This window comes from Polypterus senegalus, chromosome 1 (genome assembly GCF_016835505.1).
Source record: "Polypterus senegalus isolate Bchr_013 chromosome 1, ASM1683550v1, whole genome shotgun sequence".
Taxonomy (NCBI): domain Eukaryota; kingdom Metazoa; phylum Chordata; class Cladistia; order Polypteriformes; family Polypteridae; genus Polypterus; species Polypterus senegalus.
The window spans coordinates 75,315,522-75,336,259 of record NC_053154.1 but is presented as its reverse complement, the minus strand read 5'-3'; the positions used below and the strand labels follow the sequence as shown (position 1 = coordinate 75,336,259).

The window sequence follows — 20,738 nt, the reverse complement described above, 5'->3', positions numbered from 1 at the left end:
CCTGGGTCTCCTAACTGCGAGGCAGCAGCACCACCGTGCCACCCATATATATATATATATATATATATATATATACACAGACACATACAGTATATATATATATATATGCATTGATGAATTTATAGAAGCTTTGGTCAACTTCTGTTGTTTTAAATGTGCTCTATTAATAAAAATTACTTGACTTGAGTCTTAATGATTCACCCTAAGGAAACTTGAGCTAAAAACAGAATAACTTGTTGAGTTCTTATTTTTGGTATTTTGTATAAAATTTTACTTACATACACATCAACCATTATCAGATCATTCATTAAATACAGACAACTATTTTAGCCCACATAAATGGTTGCAGTAGAACTGTTGTTGCTTGTTATCATTTTAAAAGAAACTTTTATTCAATCAAGACAGTGAACATCAACAAAGATCAGGTTTAATATATAATATGAATAACTTTGTAAACATAAATTGAGTGTGCAGCTTCAATATAAAGCTTGCCCTGTTACTGCTTAGTTGTTTGCATTCTGTTGCAAAAAGAAGTCATTGCACGCCATGGTCAGTGCTGCCACAAGAACCACAAACTCCTGGAAGTCCACCTCTCCATCATGGTTCTCATCAAGGTCTTTCATGATCTTGTCAACCACCAAGGGGTCTTTGCTTTCCTGTTAAAATAGAAAAAGAAAAAGAAAAAAACTTTGAAAGTAGGATGGAACAATCCTTGACACTCATAACACTCTTTGGTCTGTTCCAGGCTCTGGTTCAGGGGGTCATTGCCCAGGCTAAGCCCCGCAAATATTATGTCAATCCTAATATGGATGGGCAACAAGGCAACCACCTCAGGCAGAGCAGCATTGTCATGTATATTTTTTTAACATTATGAAATAATAAAAAAGGTTAAAGAAATCAAAACGTTAAGTGTGAACCCTAAGAATTACATACACATCCAGTGTCTTATTTATATAGTACGTTTTACAGATTGTGAGAAATAGTGGGCCAGGGCAAGAGAAAAGTCACAATGGTAAAAATGCAACAAAACAAATGTAATGAGAATAATTGTCAAGTTATTGATGCTGGTGATTAACAGAGGTCAGCATTTGCATTGTTTTAAGTAATTTTTAATATTAGCCCATTTAAGAGATGCTCATACTTGGAACTAAATCTTTAGCAATCCCTTTAAAGCCTTCGAGTCACAGTCTAAATCCGTATTGACCATTTAATTTTACCTTGCTATGTCTGTATCTTATCAGCTATGCCAGTTTAAAAATTATTATTATTGTCACAGCGCTGACAAGTAGTATCAGTCGAGGGATGAGTCACCCAAGTATGAGCTGCCATTATATCACCAGTGGCAGGGTTGCCTATATAAATGGAAAGCCTGCAAAGTCGTATGCTTTTCCAACTAGTGCAGCAAAGGGCAAACAGTCCTTTTAAGGATAGTGAGCCACCTCAAAGAGCCATGTAAAGAGCAGAGAATCCATCCATGGCAGCACTTGAAGCCAACACTACATTGGTGTCTCTTTGGAGGAGCTGCTGGAGAGTCTTGAGGCTCAAATCTGTAATCTATGCAGCAGCAGTACAGGGGGGATGACAGCTGAGAGACTGGCACCTCTGCAGCTCCACTTCCATTTCTCCATCTGTTAAGGTCCATTAGCCTGGGAGCACAGGTGCCGGTGGAGCTTTGGGTTCATGGAGCTGGGAAAAGTATAGCAAATTGAGTTGCCACTGACCCCAAGTGAACTGTGAGAAGCAGGGCTGGTGGTAAAAATGCACAGGCAAAGGACAAGGTAGATTGTAAAGGCATTTTGAAGCAGCAATGGAAACAGAGTCTCAATGATCTGGACCTGGAATGTGGTTTTCAGTTCCAGTTCAGTGAAGGAAAACAATTAAGAGACAGGTACATCTGTATCACCGCACAAGGAGGGTTGCCTGGTTGCTTACAACTCACCAGCATTGAACACCTCTGCTACACCGCATGACAGCAAAGCACTCAACATCCGAGCTGTGCCATTTGATAACACAGAGCTCATGATCCCTACTGATGTGCCCTCGTCTCCAGCTGCATGACTGAAGCAAGAGAGAAGACCACGCTGCCATTTCTCTAAGCTGAAATCTGGTCCTGGAACTGTGTTTGCAGTGACAGTTCAGTAAACAAATACAGTCAAAAGATACATCTGCAGATCCAGACAAGGTGGTTCATCTACCCACATATAATGGTCAGATTACTGAACAGAAGTGCAGTGTTGGACACCTCTGCTACACTGAATGACAATACATCGCTTAAAATCGTTGCTGCACCATCGGACTACTCAGGACTTAACATCTTTGCTGTGCCATTTAACAGTGAAGTGTTAAAGACACCTGTTGATGTGCCTTTGTCAGCACCCGCATGACTGCAGCAGATACGTAAAAGTCATGCACCATTTCAAGAAGCTGGAAGTGGTTGCTGTTGAGAGACTTCAAAGGGAGCGCTCTGTAGTAGTCACCTATAGCATTAGTTAGCCTTACATCAACAGCAGCAGGAGCACCTATAAAGGAAGCAAGCCTGCAAAGTCACATAGAGAATTCCATCTAGTGTGGCAACAGTGAGGTGTCCTTTTAAGGATAGCCAGCCACCAAAAAGAGTGATGTATAGAGCAAAAGAATCAATTCTGGCACCTGACACTTCAATGTACTGATTATGCCATTTCATAAAATTTTGTTAATGCCTGGAATCTTTTTACATGGTTAGTCAAATTTTGTTTGTTAAAAGTCTTTTAAGTTCACATGGCACATGTTTAGTTTAAAGGGGCAGGCTCATTGTAGCTTACAGGACAGTTTGAAATAGCTGAGGTGTTTAGGGAGTGTACAGGAGGAAGCTACAGTCACATTTCATTTCATTAAATTCCAATTTTGTATGTTTTTTTGTTTTTACTCAGGTCTTTTTTATTGTTTTACATTATTTTCCAAAAAAAATATAAACTTGAACAAATTTTGCAGTGTGGCAGGATGCATTATCCTGATAAAAGAGGCCATTGCCTTTAAGAAATACCGTTGGAATGAAAGGGCAAAAATAAAAAATTAATAATAATAGTAATACTTTACATTTATAGAGCATCTTTCTTACTACTCAAACATCTTTTTTACATAGTGTGTGGAGATTCAGGAGCCACTTCACCTACCACTAATGAGCAGTGATAATCTGTATGACCTGCAACAACAGCCATTTTGTGCAATTACGCTCACTGCACATTACCTGTTAGGCTGTGAAGGGGTGAGAAATAGTTGGCCAATTAGAGGCAGGGGATGATTAGGGGGCCATAATAACCAGGCTGTGATGGACAATTTAGCTGGGACATCAGGATACACCCTACTCTTAACAAAGCATGCCCAGAGATCTTTCACAACCACAGAGAGTCAGGAACTTGGTTTTACATCTCATACGAAGGACAGTGCCGTTTTTTACAACATAGTATACCCGTCACTGCCCTGGGGCATTGGGATCCACACACAGACCACAAGTTAAGTACCCCCTGCTGGCTTCACCAACACCTCTTCCAGCAGTAAACCAAGCTTTCCTGATTGGTTTCCCATCTATGTACTGCCTGGGCCCAACAATGCTTAGCTTCAGGTGGATCACTTGTACATGGTCTGCTGGTGTATGTCAAGGTAACAGGCACATGAATGCCCAGATCCAAGGTATCACAGCAGAACAATGCTCACAGCATGACATTGCCTTCACCAGCTTACCTTCTTCCCATACTGTATTCAGCTGCCATCTCTTCCCCAGGTTAATAACATGCACACATCCAGCCATTCACATGATCTAAAAAACAATGTGATTCATCATACCAAGTCACTTTCTTCCATTGCTCCTTATATTTCTTCTGACGCTCACATGTCCATTGTAGGTAGTTTTAACAGTGGACAGGGGTCATCATGGCCACTCTGATCATTCTGTGGCTATGCAGCCCTATACATAGCATGATGTGATGCCCTGTGTATTCTGACACCTTTCTCTTTTGTCCAGTATTAAGTTTTTCAGCAGTTTTTGCTACAATACTCTTCAGTGGGATTAAACCAGGTAGGCTGGCCTTTGCTCCATATGAACATCAGTGAGTCTTGGGCATCCATCACCCTTTCCCAGTTTACTGGTTGTCCTTCATTGGACCACTTTGGGTAGGTACTAACTTCTGAATACTGGGAACACCCCACTATACCTGCCCTTTTGGAGATGCTCTGACCCAATCATCTAGTCGTCACAATTTGGCCCTTGTCTTTGATTCTTACGCTTGGCCATTCTTCCTGCTCCCAATACATCACCTTCAAGAACTGACAGTTCAGTTGTTGCCTAACATATCCTACCCATTGACAGGTGAAATTGCAATGCGACAATCAATGTTATTCACTTCACCTGTTGGTGGTTTTAACATTGTGCCTGTGATTGGCATATATACTCAGCAAAAAAAGAAACGTCCCTTTTTCAGGACTGTGTATTTCAACAATAATGTTTTTAAAATCCAAATAACTTTACAGATCTTCATTGTAAAGGGTTTAAACAATGTTTTCCATGCATGTTCAATTAACCATAATCAATTAATTAACATGCACCTGTGGAATGGTCGTTAAGACCTTAACAGCTTACAGAAAGTAGGCATTTAAGGTCACAGTTCTAAAAACGCAGGACACTAAAGAGACTTGTCTACCGACTGTGAAAAACACCCAAAGAAAGATGCCCAGGGTCCCTGCTCATCTGCGTGAACGTGCATTAGGCATGCTGCAGGGAGGCATGAGGACTGCTGATGTGGCTAGGGCAATAAATTGCCATGTCCGCACTGTGAGACGCCTAAGACAGCGCTACAGGGAGACAGGAAGGACAGCTGATCATCCTCGCAGTGGAAGACCACGTGTAACAACACCTGCACAGGATCGGTACATCCGAATATCACATCTGCGTTACAGGTACAGGACGGCCACAACAACTGCCCGAGTCACACCCGGAACACACAATCCCTCCATCAGTGCTCAGACTGTCCGCAATAGGCTGAGAGAGGCTGGACTGAGGGCTTGTAGGCCTGTTGTAAGGCAGGTCCTTACCAGACATCACCAGCAACAATGCCGCCTATGGGCACAAACCCACCTTCGCTGGACCAGACAGGAGTGGCAAAAAGTGCTCTTCACTGATGAGTCACGGTTTTGCCTCACCAAGGGTGATGGACGGATTTGTGTTTATCGTCGAAGGAATTGAGCACGTCTGGAACCTGCTGGATCGCAGTCTGAGGGCTAGGGCCATTCCCCCCAGAAATGTCCAGGAAGAGTGGGGTAACATCTCACAGCAAGAACTGACAAATCTGGTCCAGTCCATGAGGAGGAGATGCACTGCAGTACTTCAAGCAGCTGGTGGCCACACCAGATACTGACTGGTACTTTTGATTTTGAGCCTCCCTTCATTCAGGGACACATTGTGAAACATTTTTAGTTTATGTCTTATGGTGTTGACTCTTTTAGTGTTCATACAAATATTTACACATTAAGTTTACTGAAAGTAGAAACAGTTGAAAGTCAGAGGACGTTTCTTTTTTTGCTGAGTATATTTGTACACTTTATTCCAGTGTTCAGAGAATGCACTGTTTTGCAAAGCAGAAACATTATTTAAATTAAGTGTATCATCTCATGTCTATTAAGGATATATGGAGTGTTGGTAATGGGCAGCAAAAATGTACCTTGTGTCAGGCAGCATTATGAAAGATACTGTGATCATTGCACTCAGCAGCAGAAGCTTTCCTTTTATTTTCCTTACTAAGGATGACATCAGTCTCATAATATTTAATGTGCCAGCCCTGCTGTTGGGTGTACTGTTATAAGTTATTTTTTCAAAACTTTGTCACACTATGCCTCCCTAGCATTTCAATTTATTCCCCTACCATTGTGATCTGAAGCTGCGGCTTGTCTGTACTGCACTGTTCCAATTTCTGAAATATTAATTTGTTTTTTGAAAAGAAAAAAAAAAGGTTGAAATGTACAAACTAGCCATGGATGGGATGCCTGTCCCATTTCATAAACATGCTGACAAATTTGGGAGAACAGGCAGAACTCTGTACACATAATGATCAGAATAAGAACTGAGTACAAATCCCTGGAGCACTAACTGCTGGTCACTTTTGTGATCTGGATCTGGGTGTCAGACTCAGATTTGGGAGGGCCATGGTGGTTGCAGGTTTTCTTTCCTATGTCTTTCTTAATTAGGAGCCAACTACTGCTGCTAATGGAAAAGACCAATGTCTTAATTTGTAATTGACTTGCTTTTTTGAATGGTTTCTTTTTTACTTAACCAGCAACCAAACAATAATAAGATTTAGATGAGCTAACATATACCCAGCTAACTTGGGGGTCCAGGAGGACCACCAGCTCCTCTCATCTCCTAAGCCGCTTTTTCTGGTGAGGGTTGCAGTGACAGCAAGCCAAGCAGATCAGCCCAGAATTCCCTTTCCCTGCTGTTCCTGGGGAATTCCCAAGTGTTCCTAAGCCAGTCGAGAGACAAAATCCCTTCAGCGTGTCCTGTGTCTGCTGCAGGGTGTCTGCCCAATGGGATGTGCCTGGAGCAGCTCTAGGGGGAGTTACAGATGGGGCATCTTTACTATATGCCTAAATCACTCCAACTGGCTCCACTCGATCAGGAGGAGGAGCGACTCTACTCCGAGACCCATCCGTTATCACTTCTCACCCTATCACAGAGTGACAGCCCAGCTGAGAAAACCTAATGCCTTTTACTTGTACTTACAACCTCAAGCTTATGACCATAGATGAGGACAGGATGTAGATCAATTGCCACTCACTGCATTCATATAGAGAACAAGTAGCATGCAAGAGCAGCCCTGTTAACCCATATTCGGACAGAGCCTCACACTACACTTGCCGAAGGACATGATCATATACTGTACTTTTCCAAATCTACAAAACCCATCTAGACAGGTTATCATACTCCTGTACATCCTCAAACAACTGAAGAAGGTGGCCTTCAGGAAAATGCTCTCTGTTTGATCTCCTGACTCGGGTTGAGAGGTGCCAGTGGCCTTAAAGGACTGCTGCAAAAGTGGTTGTTGAACCTAAAGCTCAAGTATGGGATGAGTTTGGAGAGGCCATGAATAAAGACAATTGGATGACCCTGAGAATGTTCTAGCAAACTGCCTGACGCCTCAGGTAAAGGAAGCATGACCTTGTCAAGACTGTGTTAACCAGGGATAGAAAAGTGCTGCCCTCATCTGGGGAAAGTGGTGTAAGGAACTCTTTGAGGAGCTCCTCAACCTGGAGGATGCCCCCTTCTACCAGGAGGCAGTGTTGGACATGTCCATTGTGGGTTGTTCCCATCACTATGATTGTCTGAGGACACCATGGTGGTAAGGCTGCTCAGGTGCATGAAATCTGACCAGAGATGTTGAAAGCGCTGAATAGCATAGTTAACTCATCTATTCAATGTTGCATGGAGGGTGGCTAAAACAACTTTGGATCTGCAGAATGGGGTGATGGTCCCTGTATTTAAGAAAGGTGACACAGAGAATGTGTTCCAACTACAGAGGGTTTACACTCCTCAGCCTCCGAAGTAAGGTATACAGTATATAAGGGTGCTGGACAGAAGAATCTATCCAATGGTTGAGCCAAAGATACAGGAGTAACAATGTAGATTTTATCTTTGCCATAGAACAGTAGAGGGCAACCAGTTTCAATTCAGTCAACTAGAAGCCTACACATTATTTAATTTTATGGCTTCTTAGTGCTCTCATTCTACAACACCACATACTTCCAGAATTGTTACTTTTCTTTTTTATTTTGAAAACAGCATCAAAATGTTTTGTGAAGAAGCTAAGATTGATATATTTCTTACAATTTTACTTTTTTCTTCTAAAAACAAAACTGGTTCTGAATCATACAAATCAAATTAAAGTGAAGGCAAAATGTGTGCACCATTAGCTACAAATTAAGGGAGCACTTAGAATTCAAATCTGCAGCCATTGCTGCATACAAGGATCTGAGTACGACAACATGGGTTAAAATACAATCTGCATTTAAAAGGCACTTACAGTGAGAAAGTCACTTAGCTCTCCTTGCAGAAGGCTTTTCATCTCCATTTTACTCAACTTGTGCTTATCTCCTTCTCTGCCAGAATAGTTGTGAAAAACAGTGATTAGGGATTCCATGGCTCTTTCCAGCTGAGATTTCATTTTAAAGACCTTCTGTGTGCCTAAAAAACAAGAAACTGTGAAGAAATTAAAAACAACCTCAAACACGTTGAATGTGTTCACAGTGGAACGGATTACTTTGTATATGACAACATAATGATGACTATATTCACAAATTGGCTCTCACAAGGCACTAGGTCAGTCGTTCTTTTTTTGTTTTCACATTTCTGCTACTACAACAGGTTAAGAGCAGAAGTGCAAATGACAAAGTCATCAGTTTGGTCTTCAGCACTTGTATAACGTTTAGTGAGTCAACCCACTGTCAGCTGTTGGAATATATGAGGCACTTGACTATAATTAGAACATTAAACATTTGAACCAGGGATGTGCGGTCAGGTAGAACCTCACCTGTCATCATGAAAAGTAAAAAAACTAATAATGATAACATAAAATAAATTTGTCCACTTATCTGTGCTATTAATTTGTTTTCTGTATTATTTCAAGAACTTTGATAATTTTTATAGTCAAAATCACTGATTTGGCGCATTTCCTGTTCAAATACAGGGGAGTAAAGCAAGGTGTGGCAGCAACGCGACAAGCCTCACCTTGGACTGTGCTCTCCCTCACACAATGGGTTGATGCCTGCAATTGGTGCGTGCCTGTTGCTGTTCCTCTGTATGTCTCAATTCTGAGAAGGTTGGCATCCTTCAACATCTGCAGTAAGATGCTGCAGATGTTCTACCAGACGGTTGTGGCGAGTGCCCTCTTCTACGCGGTGGTGTGCTGGGGTGGCAGCATAAAGATGAAAGACGCCTCACGCCTGGACAAACTTGTTAAGAAGGCAGGCTCTATTGTAGGATTAAAGTTGGACAGTTTAACATCTGTGGCAGAGCGACGGGCACTAAGCAAACTCCTGTCAATCATGAAGAATCCACTGCATCCACTTAACAGTGTCATCTCCAGACAGAGGAGTAGCTTCAGTAACAGACTTTTGTCACTGTCCTGCTCCACTGACAGACTGAGGAGATTGTCCCCCACACTATGCGACTATATTTAATGAATGTGTGTGACATATTTAGTCTTGCTGATCGGACATAAAACCACAATGAAAAGGCACAAGGTGAGGCAGACAGTATTGTGCCGTACCAAAGGGGGCACATGTGAGCCCAACAGGTGCTTGTTGCTGTCTGTTATTCTATGCAGAGGCTCTGGGCGACAATAAGTTAGCGATATCAGAAAGTCAAGTGCACTGCAGAGGTCCGTTTATTTTTATTTTTTGTTCCGACTGACTGCCAAATTGGAAGATTTTTAAAACTAAATGAAAATAAGGGGGACTTTTACAAGAAAGTGAGGGAGATTTTCGTGGAGAAGGATAGGCACATGGACTTAATTTACAAATGAAGGTAAGACCATAAACCTTTTCGGTTTTCAATGTTATAAAAAATAGAATCAGACTAAGAAAAAAACAATCCAATATTTAAAAACAAAATTTTGAACTTAAATAAAATATTCTTTTGTTTTTCTTCTTATTTTTTTGTTGAACAGTCTGTATTAAAATTGATTAAAGCATCAGAATTAAAAGCTATTAAAAATAAGTAAATAGTTCAATTATGGTCAAAATTGAAATCCGTTTTTATACACCACTCTATACTTTCATTTGTATTGAATGAGTATAAATTGTGGAATTATAATGGCAAATTTAGAACACATGGAAGGTGCAGAGCAAATACGCTCTCTCTGCTCTCTCTCGCCGCTATAAATGTAACGTTCTTTCTTAGCCAAATATGTGCCTTACCTATGTGTGTGTAAAGAATGCTGATGAGATATGAAACATAACCAGTAGTCAATGTGCATGCTGCCAATTGAATAGTGAATAGGCTACACTTTTGGGTTCATATATTTGTAAATCTGACTCTGAAGGAGCCAGTGCCTCACCAGCCATGAACCTCACCGCATGTCACTGATTAGAACTTCAGAAAAACTGTAATGAGAACAGACCATTTTGCTCAAGAAGCTCATGCATCATATTCAGCTAGTCCAAAACAACATCAAGTTGAGATTTGAATGTCTCTGAAGTCCTACTCTCCACCACAGTACTTGGTAATTTATTCCATGTGTCTTTGGTTCTGTGCATAAAGAAAAGTTTTCCAACATTTGCATGAAATTTGCACTTAAGAAGTTTCCAACTATGACCCCATATTCTTGATGCAGAGTTTTTTTTTTTTTAAGTATTAACTGGGATCCACTGTACTAATTCAATCACACTTCAGTCTTGTCCTCTCTTAATCTCATAAACAGAAAAGGTTCAACTACTTGGGTCACTCCTCATAACTCATACCTCTCAGTCCCAAAATCAGCCTAGTCCCTCACCTCTGGACACTCTCTAGAGCTGCTATGTCTCATATATATTATATGGAGACCAAAACTGAACAATAATGTCCCTAGGGAGTTTGCAGTTTGTTTCATCTTCTGATACTATGCTTTTACTATTGTTTTGAATAGTCAAAAGCAACCTTAGGTGTGTATGTTTACGCTTTGAGATAAATGTACTTTTAGGGCTATCTGTCTATATATCTATATTGCGAGCTAGCTAACTATTAGAAAAATATGTGTAAGTGTGCTACCTCAAAGCACCCTTGCAACCTTGTTAGTGTAATATCACCAGCCCTCTTGTGTATCATAAAAGGTGACTAGGTGTGACTGGCATAAGGAAAAGTATCCAGCTGTAAAACTTTGGCTCCAATACCCCCTAAAATTTTGGGGACCAACCTGAGTGAACCCAGAAAAATGGCTCATCAGAATGAAAGCAAAGCACTCTGAATTTCAGTATAAGGATTTTTCTCTTTTCTTCTTCTAAGTTTTGTTCTTCAGTTTATCATATTACCCATTTTTCTGAGCCTGTACTTTACATGACAGGATAAAGCTGGAACCCAAACCTGTCCAACTCCCAGGACATCTTCACGTGTATTCCTACACTTAATCTGACTGGACCAGTTTAAAGGGTCACTAGTGAAGAATCACCCAGGATTTTGTCCTTATATATTTCACACCCTAAAAGCGGCAAAAATCTTTTAAGGGAGAGTTTTTATTTTTATTTATTTTTTCCAGCTTCACTAAAAAGAATATATATTGCTTAGCTGATGAAGTAGGCCACTTGACATCTAAAATAATATGGAAGGTACCATGTCCTCAAGAACAGGCTCTCTCTGTCAGCCTCGCTGCACCCTTCCTTTACTCAGCCCTCACCTGAGTGATCCCGAACGAGCCCTCCAACTGTCATTCACAAGGAATCACTAAGAGTCTCATCCCACTGCAGCAAACACACAGACACAAGAAGAAAATACACAGACAAACACTGGCTAAGAACTGAACCTCACCCATTGGAGCTCTGTGGCAGCAGCAAAAATCATTGAGCCACTACGCCCAAATAGAAATCACACCTGCTAACAATACCGACTTCCTCTTTAATACTTAGCAAATTCCAAAATAAAGAACATTCTGTATAGAAAAGGATGTCTGCAGGTCCAGCACGGTACTGAAGCCATGTTTCGGAAACTGTGAGGCAGCAGAGACTATTTATTGCTAGAATTCAGTATGAAGTTCCAGGAGGTGGATTTTTAACTACAAAATGTATTGCTACATCTCTGGGTAGCAGATATTCAAATCTCTTAAATAAATATTTTTTACAGAGAAACTCTCATTTTTATATTCAAAAGGCCTGCACAGTAGATAAAAATAGCACAGCAAAGAAATAGCCTTTGGGAACAGCCATAAATATGTAAATCTATGAAGAAGACGGGATATAGCTCCTTTCATAGTGGAATATTTCCCTAATGAAACCCTTTCATTTTCATTGATGTTTTATGAAAAAGCTCTTTAGAAGGGGGCTTTCTTGCTGCAGAGTTCTTCAAGATAAACAGGGATTGAGTGCTGAATTTCAGTTTCATGGATCGTGTTTGGAAAATATTCTTTTATTTTCTTTTTTTACCAGGTAGTGGCTTGCTAATTTGTTTTGTTCTTTATAAAGGAGTGCTCAACCCTTAAAAATATTCCTGTTTATATTCTAGTTGTCTCATGTGCCATTGTACAGCATTGGCCACCATTGGGTTGCATTAATTGCTTATCTTTGTTCTTCATGAAAACACAAGAATAAAAAAAAAAAATCTCAATCATGACTGTAAACCATATGGGGTAAGTAACATATAAAAACATAATTTGTAGGTGGAGTATTCCACTGAAAGAAAAAGTTAAAGAGTAAAGAATAATGTAAGTATACAAGTATCTAGACAAGCATTTAATCATACAGGTTACAAGTATTCATAGAAGCAGGTAAGCGTACAATTTATTTATCCATTTTCTCATCTGTTCTTTGTGCTTACAGCTGTAAGCTCTGTGAACCCACCCAATATTACAGCCTTCTTTGCATGGATGACAGGATGGGCTGTTCTGGCTGGTTATTTTATTCCTTACCTGACTTTTTAACACCCTCTGTGCAGATCTTTCTGTGCTTCCCACTATCCCTTACATTATGTGTTATGGATTAAAAATGATTAATCTAATAGATCTCTGTGAGTGGAAGTAGATATTGCAGATAACTAAAGGATCCAATGGAATTCCATTTTAGGTCCTGTTTTAGTTTATGTTTATATAAACGATATTGCTATCAAGTGACATGGTTTTAGTAATCATTTATATGCAGACATTACTGTGTTATACTGTTCAGCAAGTTTGTTAGAAGTGGCTATTCAGAGACTTCAAAATGTTTTTCCTAAAGTTCAAAAGGCACTTGTAACTCTAACATGTGTGCTAAATATTGATAAGATCAAAATGTATGTTGTTCTCTAGAAATCTGAGCCCTTGTAATTTTAGCATTTGCACTTCGAATGACAATCGTATTGAATTTGCCTCTCATCATAAATTTCTTGGCATCTAGTTTGATGATAAATTCTCTTTCAAGAAAGTTGTGGAAGGTATCTTCCTTTCAGTCCTCTTTCATGCTGATGGACTTTATAAACCTTCTATCTCCTCACTAAAATTTGTGATCCTGTTAATCACTCAGCTCTTAGGCTGAAATCAAACAAAGTACGAGGGCCAGATAATATTTATCTTTGAGTTCTAAGACGTTCTTATGGAAGGTTGAGAGTACGTATATAAACCCTTGACACATATTTTTAGGAAGTCACTGCACACTGAGGAAATTCCAAATGACTAAAAAATGGCAAATATTATCCCATTATGTAAAAAGGGTGTTCAGGCAGATCCAAGCAGCTATAGGCCAGTAAGCTTAATGAACATCACAGGAAAATTAATGGAAGAAATTATTAAGGAAAAAATTGAGCAACACATGAAAAAAACAGGAATTTTAATGAACAGTCAGCATGGGTTCTGAAGAGGGAGGTCATGTTTTACTGACATGCTGGAATTCTATGAGGAGGCAACAAAAGGATATGATCTAAGTAGAGCTCATGATATTATTTATCTTGACTTTCGAAAGCATTTGATAAGATGCCACATAGGAAGTTGGGCATCAAACTAAAAGAAGCAAGAGTTCAGGGTGTTTTCTCTCTCTCTTTCTATTTTCTCTTTCTATATATCTATATTTATATCTATATCTATATCTAGCTATATACACATACACATACACATACATATACATATACATATACATATACATATACATATATATATATATACTGTATGTATATATATTAGGAAACTTTGCTCCCTGCTCACTTTGCTCAACCCTCCTGCCTGCGCTATGCGCCAACCACTTCACATCTCTGTTGCTAGTGTTGTGAAGAGGGGGGCTGAATGCAACCCAAGGACACATGGTCGCTCCTCCGAAACCCCCTGTTAAATGGTGACACAATGGGAAACAAATGCAGTTTTTTTTTTACCTCCTCTTTGCTCGATCAGCTGTTGGATTGCTGCTGCCGCTGTGCTGCATGATCTGCATTTCACGCGGCGCACTTCTATCATATCATCTATGTCCATATATTCGATCTCTTTTCCCTTTTATTATTTCATCAATATCACATTGAATTTTGATTTTGTGTTTGGAATTTCATTGTGACAATGCAACATATAACTGCCCATGAGTGAATATTGTTTCTTTCTCTCTAACCACCCAGGACTTTTCCAAATCTTTTTGCATAAGCTCTTGTCTCACGGGGCTTCCAGCCCTGGGCGTGGTTACATCGCTTGGTATGAAGACTCGTATTGCTGGACATGAAAGTGTCTCAGTGACCATCACATCTCATCTTCTTCCAAGATTATTTTTTTCAATATATATATATATATATATATATATATATATATATGGTTATATTTGCAGATGAATCCACTGACTCATTATAGAGGAACAACATACAGACTTGGGCAGATTTATGGCAGATGGAATTTATTGTAAGTAAATGTAAAGTATGGCATTTGAATAAACAATGGGAGGTCTGATAATAGAGTACATCTTATGAGAAGAATTTAGGAATCACAGTGGACTCAACACTATCAACTTCCCAAACGTATTCTGAAGCAATTTAGTAGGCTAACAGAATGTTATGTTATATACTGTATTACAATGTGTAGAGTACAAGTCCAAGGAGGTTATGATCAAGCTTTATAACGCAGTGGTTAGACCTCATCTGGAGTACTGTGTACAGGTTTTGGTCTCCAGGTCACAAAAAGAACATAGCAGCACTAGAAAAGGTCCAGAGAAGAGCGACTAGGCTGATTTCAGGGCTACAGGGGTTGAATTTTTAGGAAAGATTAAAAGAGCTGAGCCTTTACAGTTTAAGCAAAAGAAGATTAAGAGGTGACATGATTGAAGTGTTTAAAATTATGGAATAATTTACCAAGTAGTGTGTATAGACAGTAGGACTTTAGAGAGTTTCAAAACTCAACTTGATGTTATTTTGAAGGAATAAAGTGGATAGGAGTGGCGAGCTTTGATGGGCTGAATGGCTGGTTCTCATTTAAATCTTTCTAATGTGCTAATATTCTTATGTTCAAATATGTAACTCATTGTTGAGATTTATACAGAAAAAGGAGAGTTGCCATCTCTCAGTGTCAGAAGGGACCACACTGGTACTTTTTGACTTATAAACCACATTCATATGTACTGTAACTTCTTGACTACATTTTAACATTTGGACCTGCAGTACCCTAGAGTTAGTCATACAGGATACTCCTTGTGTTTATTCTGACTTTGGAAAGATGACTTTAAGAATTAATACCTTTTACTCTTGGAGTACACTCAGAAATTGGGTAGACTTATGACAATAGAACATCCAAATGTTTATTTTGTTTTTATTATAGTGTAATTTATTTACTGTTGTTATGTTTTGATTTATATAACTTATACTATTTTATTATATCATTCTGACTCAAAAGAAAACACCTGACACTTGAAAAACGGTCTTTTAATTTAAATGATGCAGCAATCAGGAGGTTACCTAATCCGGAGAAAAACTCACATTGATTGAACCCGAGAGTCGTTGGTGATTGTTCAGTCATTTGGCCAGGAGGCGAGAAAGAGCAACTAATAACAGCTAGGTCATGAATAATTAATGAACAGAGGTTTTGTATGAGGCTTGACGGAGGATTAAATGTCAAGAGACTAAAACTTTAAAGGGTCAAAGAAAGAAAGAAAGAAAGAAAGAAAGAAAGAAAGAAAGAGAAAGAATTACTAGATTGGACGTGAGAGCTACTGCCATGTTTGCTAGCTGACTGAAAGGACCGAAGAGTCACTCGAGATATTCTCACCAGTAATTTACATTTCAGGCGCGTATCTACTTTCAGATAGGAAAATCGTGTTCTAACGTAACATGATAACGTATGTGTCTTGTTGTTTTTTCATAAACAAAATTGATATTTTTTAACTGGGGATTTATTTGGCAACTGGCTCCATCCCGTACTGCGTTAGAGGTGGTCGGTAGAATCGGGCGCTAGGAATAAACCAAACCTGGATGGGACGGTATGCAGTCTATGGAGGTCGCATTGCTTCACGTATCATTTAGATTCACCAGTTATGCTACTCCATGTGCAAAACTCTCATAGACCTTCAGTGCTTCATTTAAATTTTTAAGAACTGGCTGCTCTAAGCCCTGCGCCATCGTAATCTTCCACTGCTGTCCGTACGTTAGTTTACAGGTGCCATAAATGCGTGTCGAGTACCATAAATGCTTTATTCCTGTAGAACTCTAACTTTTTGATAAAAAAGAAAGAACTGCTTTAAAGTTGATAAACGTAATGCAACTTGAAAATGTCAGGTACCTGAGGCTGCTCATTGAGGTATGACGCCTTGTAAAAACAACGTGAAGTAAATCACACCTACAAACGTTTGGAATCACTCAGAAATGTTGACGTTTTGATAGAAATTGATGCCTTTGTATGAATATTCCTTTACATTTGTTTTAAAATATATCGAAGACGTTACTTGTTTTCCTATAATGGATATTACATATTACTGCTGTTATTCTGATCAGTTAATTGCAGGGTCCTGGAATTCCTGAACTTCAGTTTCGGATCCAAAATAACCGCGAAAAACTGCTCTCCCAAGAAACATGACAGTCTTTTTTTTTTCAAAATGAAGGTTATTCCATGTGACAGACTGGATCACAGAATCACCTTTTCTTAATTGCAGATGACAATTTTGTAAAGAAGACAACGGAGTTCCTGTAAGGTGTTTGCTTGTCAGACTACATGCTCTGTTGTCCAAATGTTCTTGTGCAGATGTACATCTCGGTCCTTCCCTTATTTTTATGTCCTGGTTGGATCCAGCTACCCTTTTCTGTCAATGCAGTAATAGAAACCTTGTCATGAAATCTTCAGTTTTTTTTTTTTTTTGCAATCTGTCGTATTGAATTATTTTCATTCTGCAATAAAGACGTTTCTTGATAAAACTGTTTCGTTGCGGGCATTTTTTAACCTGTAACATTAGGAATGACAGCGCATTGTAACACACGTGAAAAGAATAACAGGTTTCAGCGATGCGAATGCAATTAGAAAGGTTTCTCTAATAACCAATTTGCAAAGTAACCATGACTATTAACCTAAAGGAGTTTACCTTTAAGACACTGAACGAATGGCTGCCGAAAATGGGGTTTTGCAGTCTTAAAGCGAGTAATAAAATAACAATCAGTCATTTCAAGCAGTAGTAGCCATTAGACACACTATCTTGGCTATTTTTTAAAATCAATTTCATGGTATTGTAGCTTCATTTTTTTTTTTAAAAAAAGTACCACTTTTTAACAAAAACATGAAAATCTGTGGGTGTATCCAAACTTTTGACTGGTATGTGCAAGACTCCTCATCTTATGAGGTTCATCAGAATGCTTTGACTTTTCCTTTGGCAGCGGTTAGGCTGCACATCATACACTCTTAAAAATAAAATTGTCAGTTTTTCCCTGATACTACATGTAAATCATTTTTGGTCCCGATCCACACGATATTTCCAGAAAGAGTCTTAATTTATTTAGATCTGTAACAGGCGCCTTACAGTGAATAATTATGAATAGGTGGTGACAGATTTGTGAAAACACCAATACTCGTGATTTATAAAGGACTCTTACTGCATACAATAACGGTTATCATGATCTGTTAGTGTCCTTCTATAGGTTGCCTATTAATGATTTCATTTTGTTCTGCGTATTAGATAGTTTGTCAAAGCTCACATAATCAATTTCATATGCAAAGAACCCTACCAAAAATGAAAAGGTGCTTTCTCAACAATGGTGTTATGAGAATCCATACAATATAGTAAAGAACCATAAACTGTTATTAAAGAACCCCTATTTTTAAGACTGCAGGATGTTGCCATTTCAAATCCCATGTTTTCGTGTTGAATTAAACAACAACCTAAATGCGCAGAATCGGAACCCAACAGCATCTTAACATGCCCTGTAAGATGTAATGTGTTTCACTGAGCGCCTTTCACAACAGTAAATTGCTCGCATCGCATACATTCTTATAATCGCCTACAAAGTGATAGGACACTATAATAAAGGCTGCACGGCAGGTGCGGAGAAGTCATCTAGAAAATAATGTAAACACAAGAGCGGAGAGAATGAGAGGTGAAAGATAACAGACCGACAGATAGAGCCTAAGGGCAGCAGCCACAAATCTTCACGAAAGTTCGTAGAGAAGTTCAGAAGATACTTGGAGAAGCAATAAAGTGGGAGTAAAAAAATAAAAGTTTGTCTTGTTTAAGATACCCCAAACCATAATAAGAGAGGTGTACAGAAACCCGATGATACAAAATGAAGAAAAAAAAAAGAGAATAAGAGCGGAATTACATCATCCGTTGACGAGAGTCGAATGTTGGCATATGTGACATCATTACGCTTCAGTATATCTCATCAGAAATTTGTATATTAAAAAAATAGTGCAACAGAACAAAGGTTGAGTAAAATCTCAACTAAAACTTCAATTTTAAACGGGACAGAACTGTTTATCGGTTAAAATAAAAGCTTAAAAATGAATGACTAAAGGAACCTACCGCCTTTCAACAGTCACCACTTTATACGGTAACATTTTAAATCCAGATATGTGAAGACTGACATATAGTTCCTTCTTTCTTAACTGTCACTCAATGTTTTGATATAAATTATCCATAAACTAAATTAAAAGAACACGTCGTAGTTGTCGCTTCTCGGTCTAGCTGATTTATCTGCACAAAAGAAATAAATGCCTCACCTTACCTTACCTTTCGAATCACAGGTGCAACAGCAAAGCAACAAAAAGCAGCATAAAGCTCAGCCCCCAATGCTGTCTCTTTTATAGGATAAGGATGTGCCTGAAATCAGTGGTGTGGATTGATCTGTGACAAGTCCCGCCCCTCCACTGCTCCACTTGCCGGTCTTACAGTTAGCTCTCACTTCATTTATCCGTTCGTATTATGAACAGCAACTGAATTAAGGTTTACAAAAATGTTTATTGTATATCAGTTTTTTTTTGTAATGTGAATCTGTTTTAAAATGATCAAGTTGTATTTTACATAGAACAATCTTCGTGCTTAACAAGGTTAACAGGTTACTGAACAGTTCAAACAATTTAAAGGAAACTGCACAGCCCTGAAAGTGTACTTATTGCAGCTTATTCCAACAACATCGGGTTTGAGATAAGAACCAGGACATAGCCAATTGCTTCTACTGGACTAATGTGCGCTGTAAAACAAATTCTTATTAAATTACTTATTACTAATTGCCTTACTTTCACAGTATTTAACTGTATTAAATTACTGTATATTACAACAAAAATACAATTCTATAATGTGACTTCAATCTAAACTGGACCACAAACTTAATGTAATGTAGCAGTATGTTTCTGTTGAATTACAGTAATTTCCTGTTTTTTTACATGCTAACTGTACTAGTACTGCAATTTACTAGCCAGTAATTTACTGCAAATTTACTAAATCAATTTTTTTAAAGACAGTAAAAGCAGAAAAACAGTTAAATGACTAGCAATTGAGCTACCAATCATGTTGCTGTCAGACATGCAGAGCATCAACGATAATATTTAGTAAAGTGACTTCATGGCAGAAAAAGAACAGCTGCTTATCAGTTATCTTCTGTAACTACAAAAATAACCTTAAGCACACAGAAAAACGAGTTTGCTAGCCATGTTTTTTTTGTTTCTCACAGTACAACGGTGACAGTGTTGCTATAAAAAGGGGGCGTTACTTATGTAAATAGACTAACTTTATGCAAATTTAGTTTCTGAGCCATTGTGACTTTACAGCCAATATAGAAAATAGTCTTGCACTGTGAAATAATTCATTTATAAACACTGCTTAAAATTAAGTTATGTGTATTGCATTATTTAAAATTATTGTTTTAACCTTTTAGTGTACTATATTACAGATTTTGGACTGTGAAAACATATAATTAATATAATGCAATTTTGCAGAATTTTTTTGCAGTGTATGGGTGGTCCTTTTAGGAACCAATAATGTCACCCGAACCAACCGTGGAGTCACACTGAAGAACAAGTACACACCATTATTTTTAATTGTATACTTAACTGACATTTTCAAATCAAATCAGTAAATGATACATTTACTGTGCATACATATAACATGCTTTAATGTGCACACAGAATACAGCAACCAAATCCATCCCAGAATTTAAGGACATGTCCTCATCTGACTGATTGAAGCAGCTGAACCTGTTAAGTCTTAGAGAGAGACAGAGAGTCGCATGGGCTCAATCCACGTCTGCAAAATTCTTAAAGACATTAATCACATTGATCCAGAAAAATTAATTTGAAAGAAGCATTGAATCAGTGTGGCATGGTGTGTTCCATTCCCGCATCAAGGACCCAGCATCTTGAACCTGAACCTTGTGCCTGTATGTTGTCCATGTATATCTGGCATTTTGTCCAGAGATCTATGTGAGCTTTCCTCCAGGTATGCCATTTGTCTTCTCACATCCCCAAAGATGTGCAGGTTGGATTAACTGGTACTTCTAAATTGGCCTTGGATGGGCATGTGATTTGGCCCTTCATTGAACTGATGTCCTGTCCAGGGCTGTTTTCACCTTTGGGCTCAGTGCTGTGGAGACTGTGACCTAGAAGTGTGTTTGAGAACGAGAT

At 38.7% G+C, this 20,738-nt stretch overlaps 1 protein-coding gene across 3 annotated transcripts; it reads right to left on the bottom strand.

Annotated features, from left to right (window-relative positions):
• Positions 1–365: 365 nt before the first annotated feature.
• On the bottom strand, positions 366–18,914 carry LOC120517947 (protein S100-A1-like). Of its 3 annotated transcripts, none has more exons than XM_039740488.1 (3): positions 18,850–18,914; positions 8,049–8,209; positions 366–656 (listed from the first exon to the last, which is right to left on the bottom strand). In XM_039740488.1, exons 2-3 carry the CDS (start codon positions 8,187–8,189, stop codon positions 504–506), a joined length of 294 nt encoding a protein of 97 aa, XP_039596422.1. In that variant the 5' UTR covers positions 8,190–8,209; positions 18,850–18,914; the 3' UTR covers positions 366–503. The 3 variants fall into 3 exon arrangements, with proteins under 3 accessions (XP_039596422.1, XP_039596415.1, XP_039596428.1); XM_039740481.1 differs by having other exon boundaries at positions 18,845–18,907; XM_039740494.1 differs by having other exon boundaries at positions 18,840–18,859.
• Between the last annotated feature and the right edge of the window lie 1,824 nt (positions 18,915–20,738).

Bases quoted from the DNA above. Each gene is read 5' to 3' on its own strand.
- LOC120517947 (XM_039740488.1), bottom strand. From the start codon at position 8,189: ATGAAATCTCAGCTGGAAAGAGCCATGGAATCCCTAATCACTGTTTTT. The intron at 657-8,048 runs GTAAGTGCCTTT...CTATTTTAACAG, and splicing joins AGCTAAGTGACTTTCTCACT to GAAAGCAAAGACCCCTTGGT.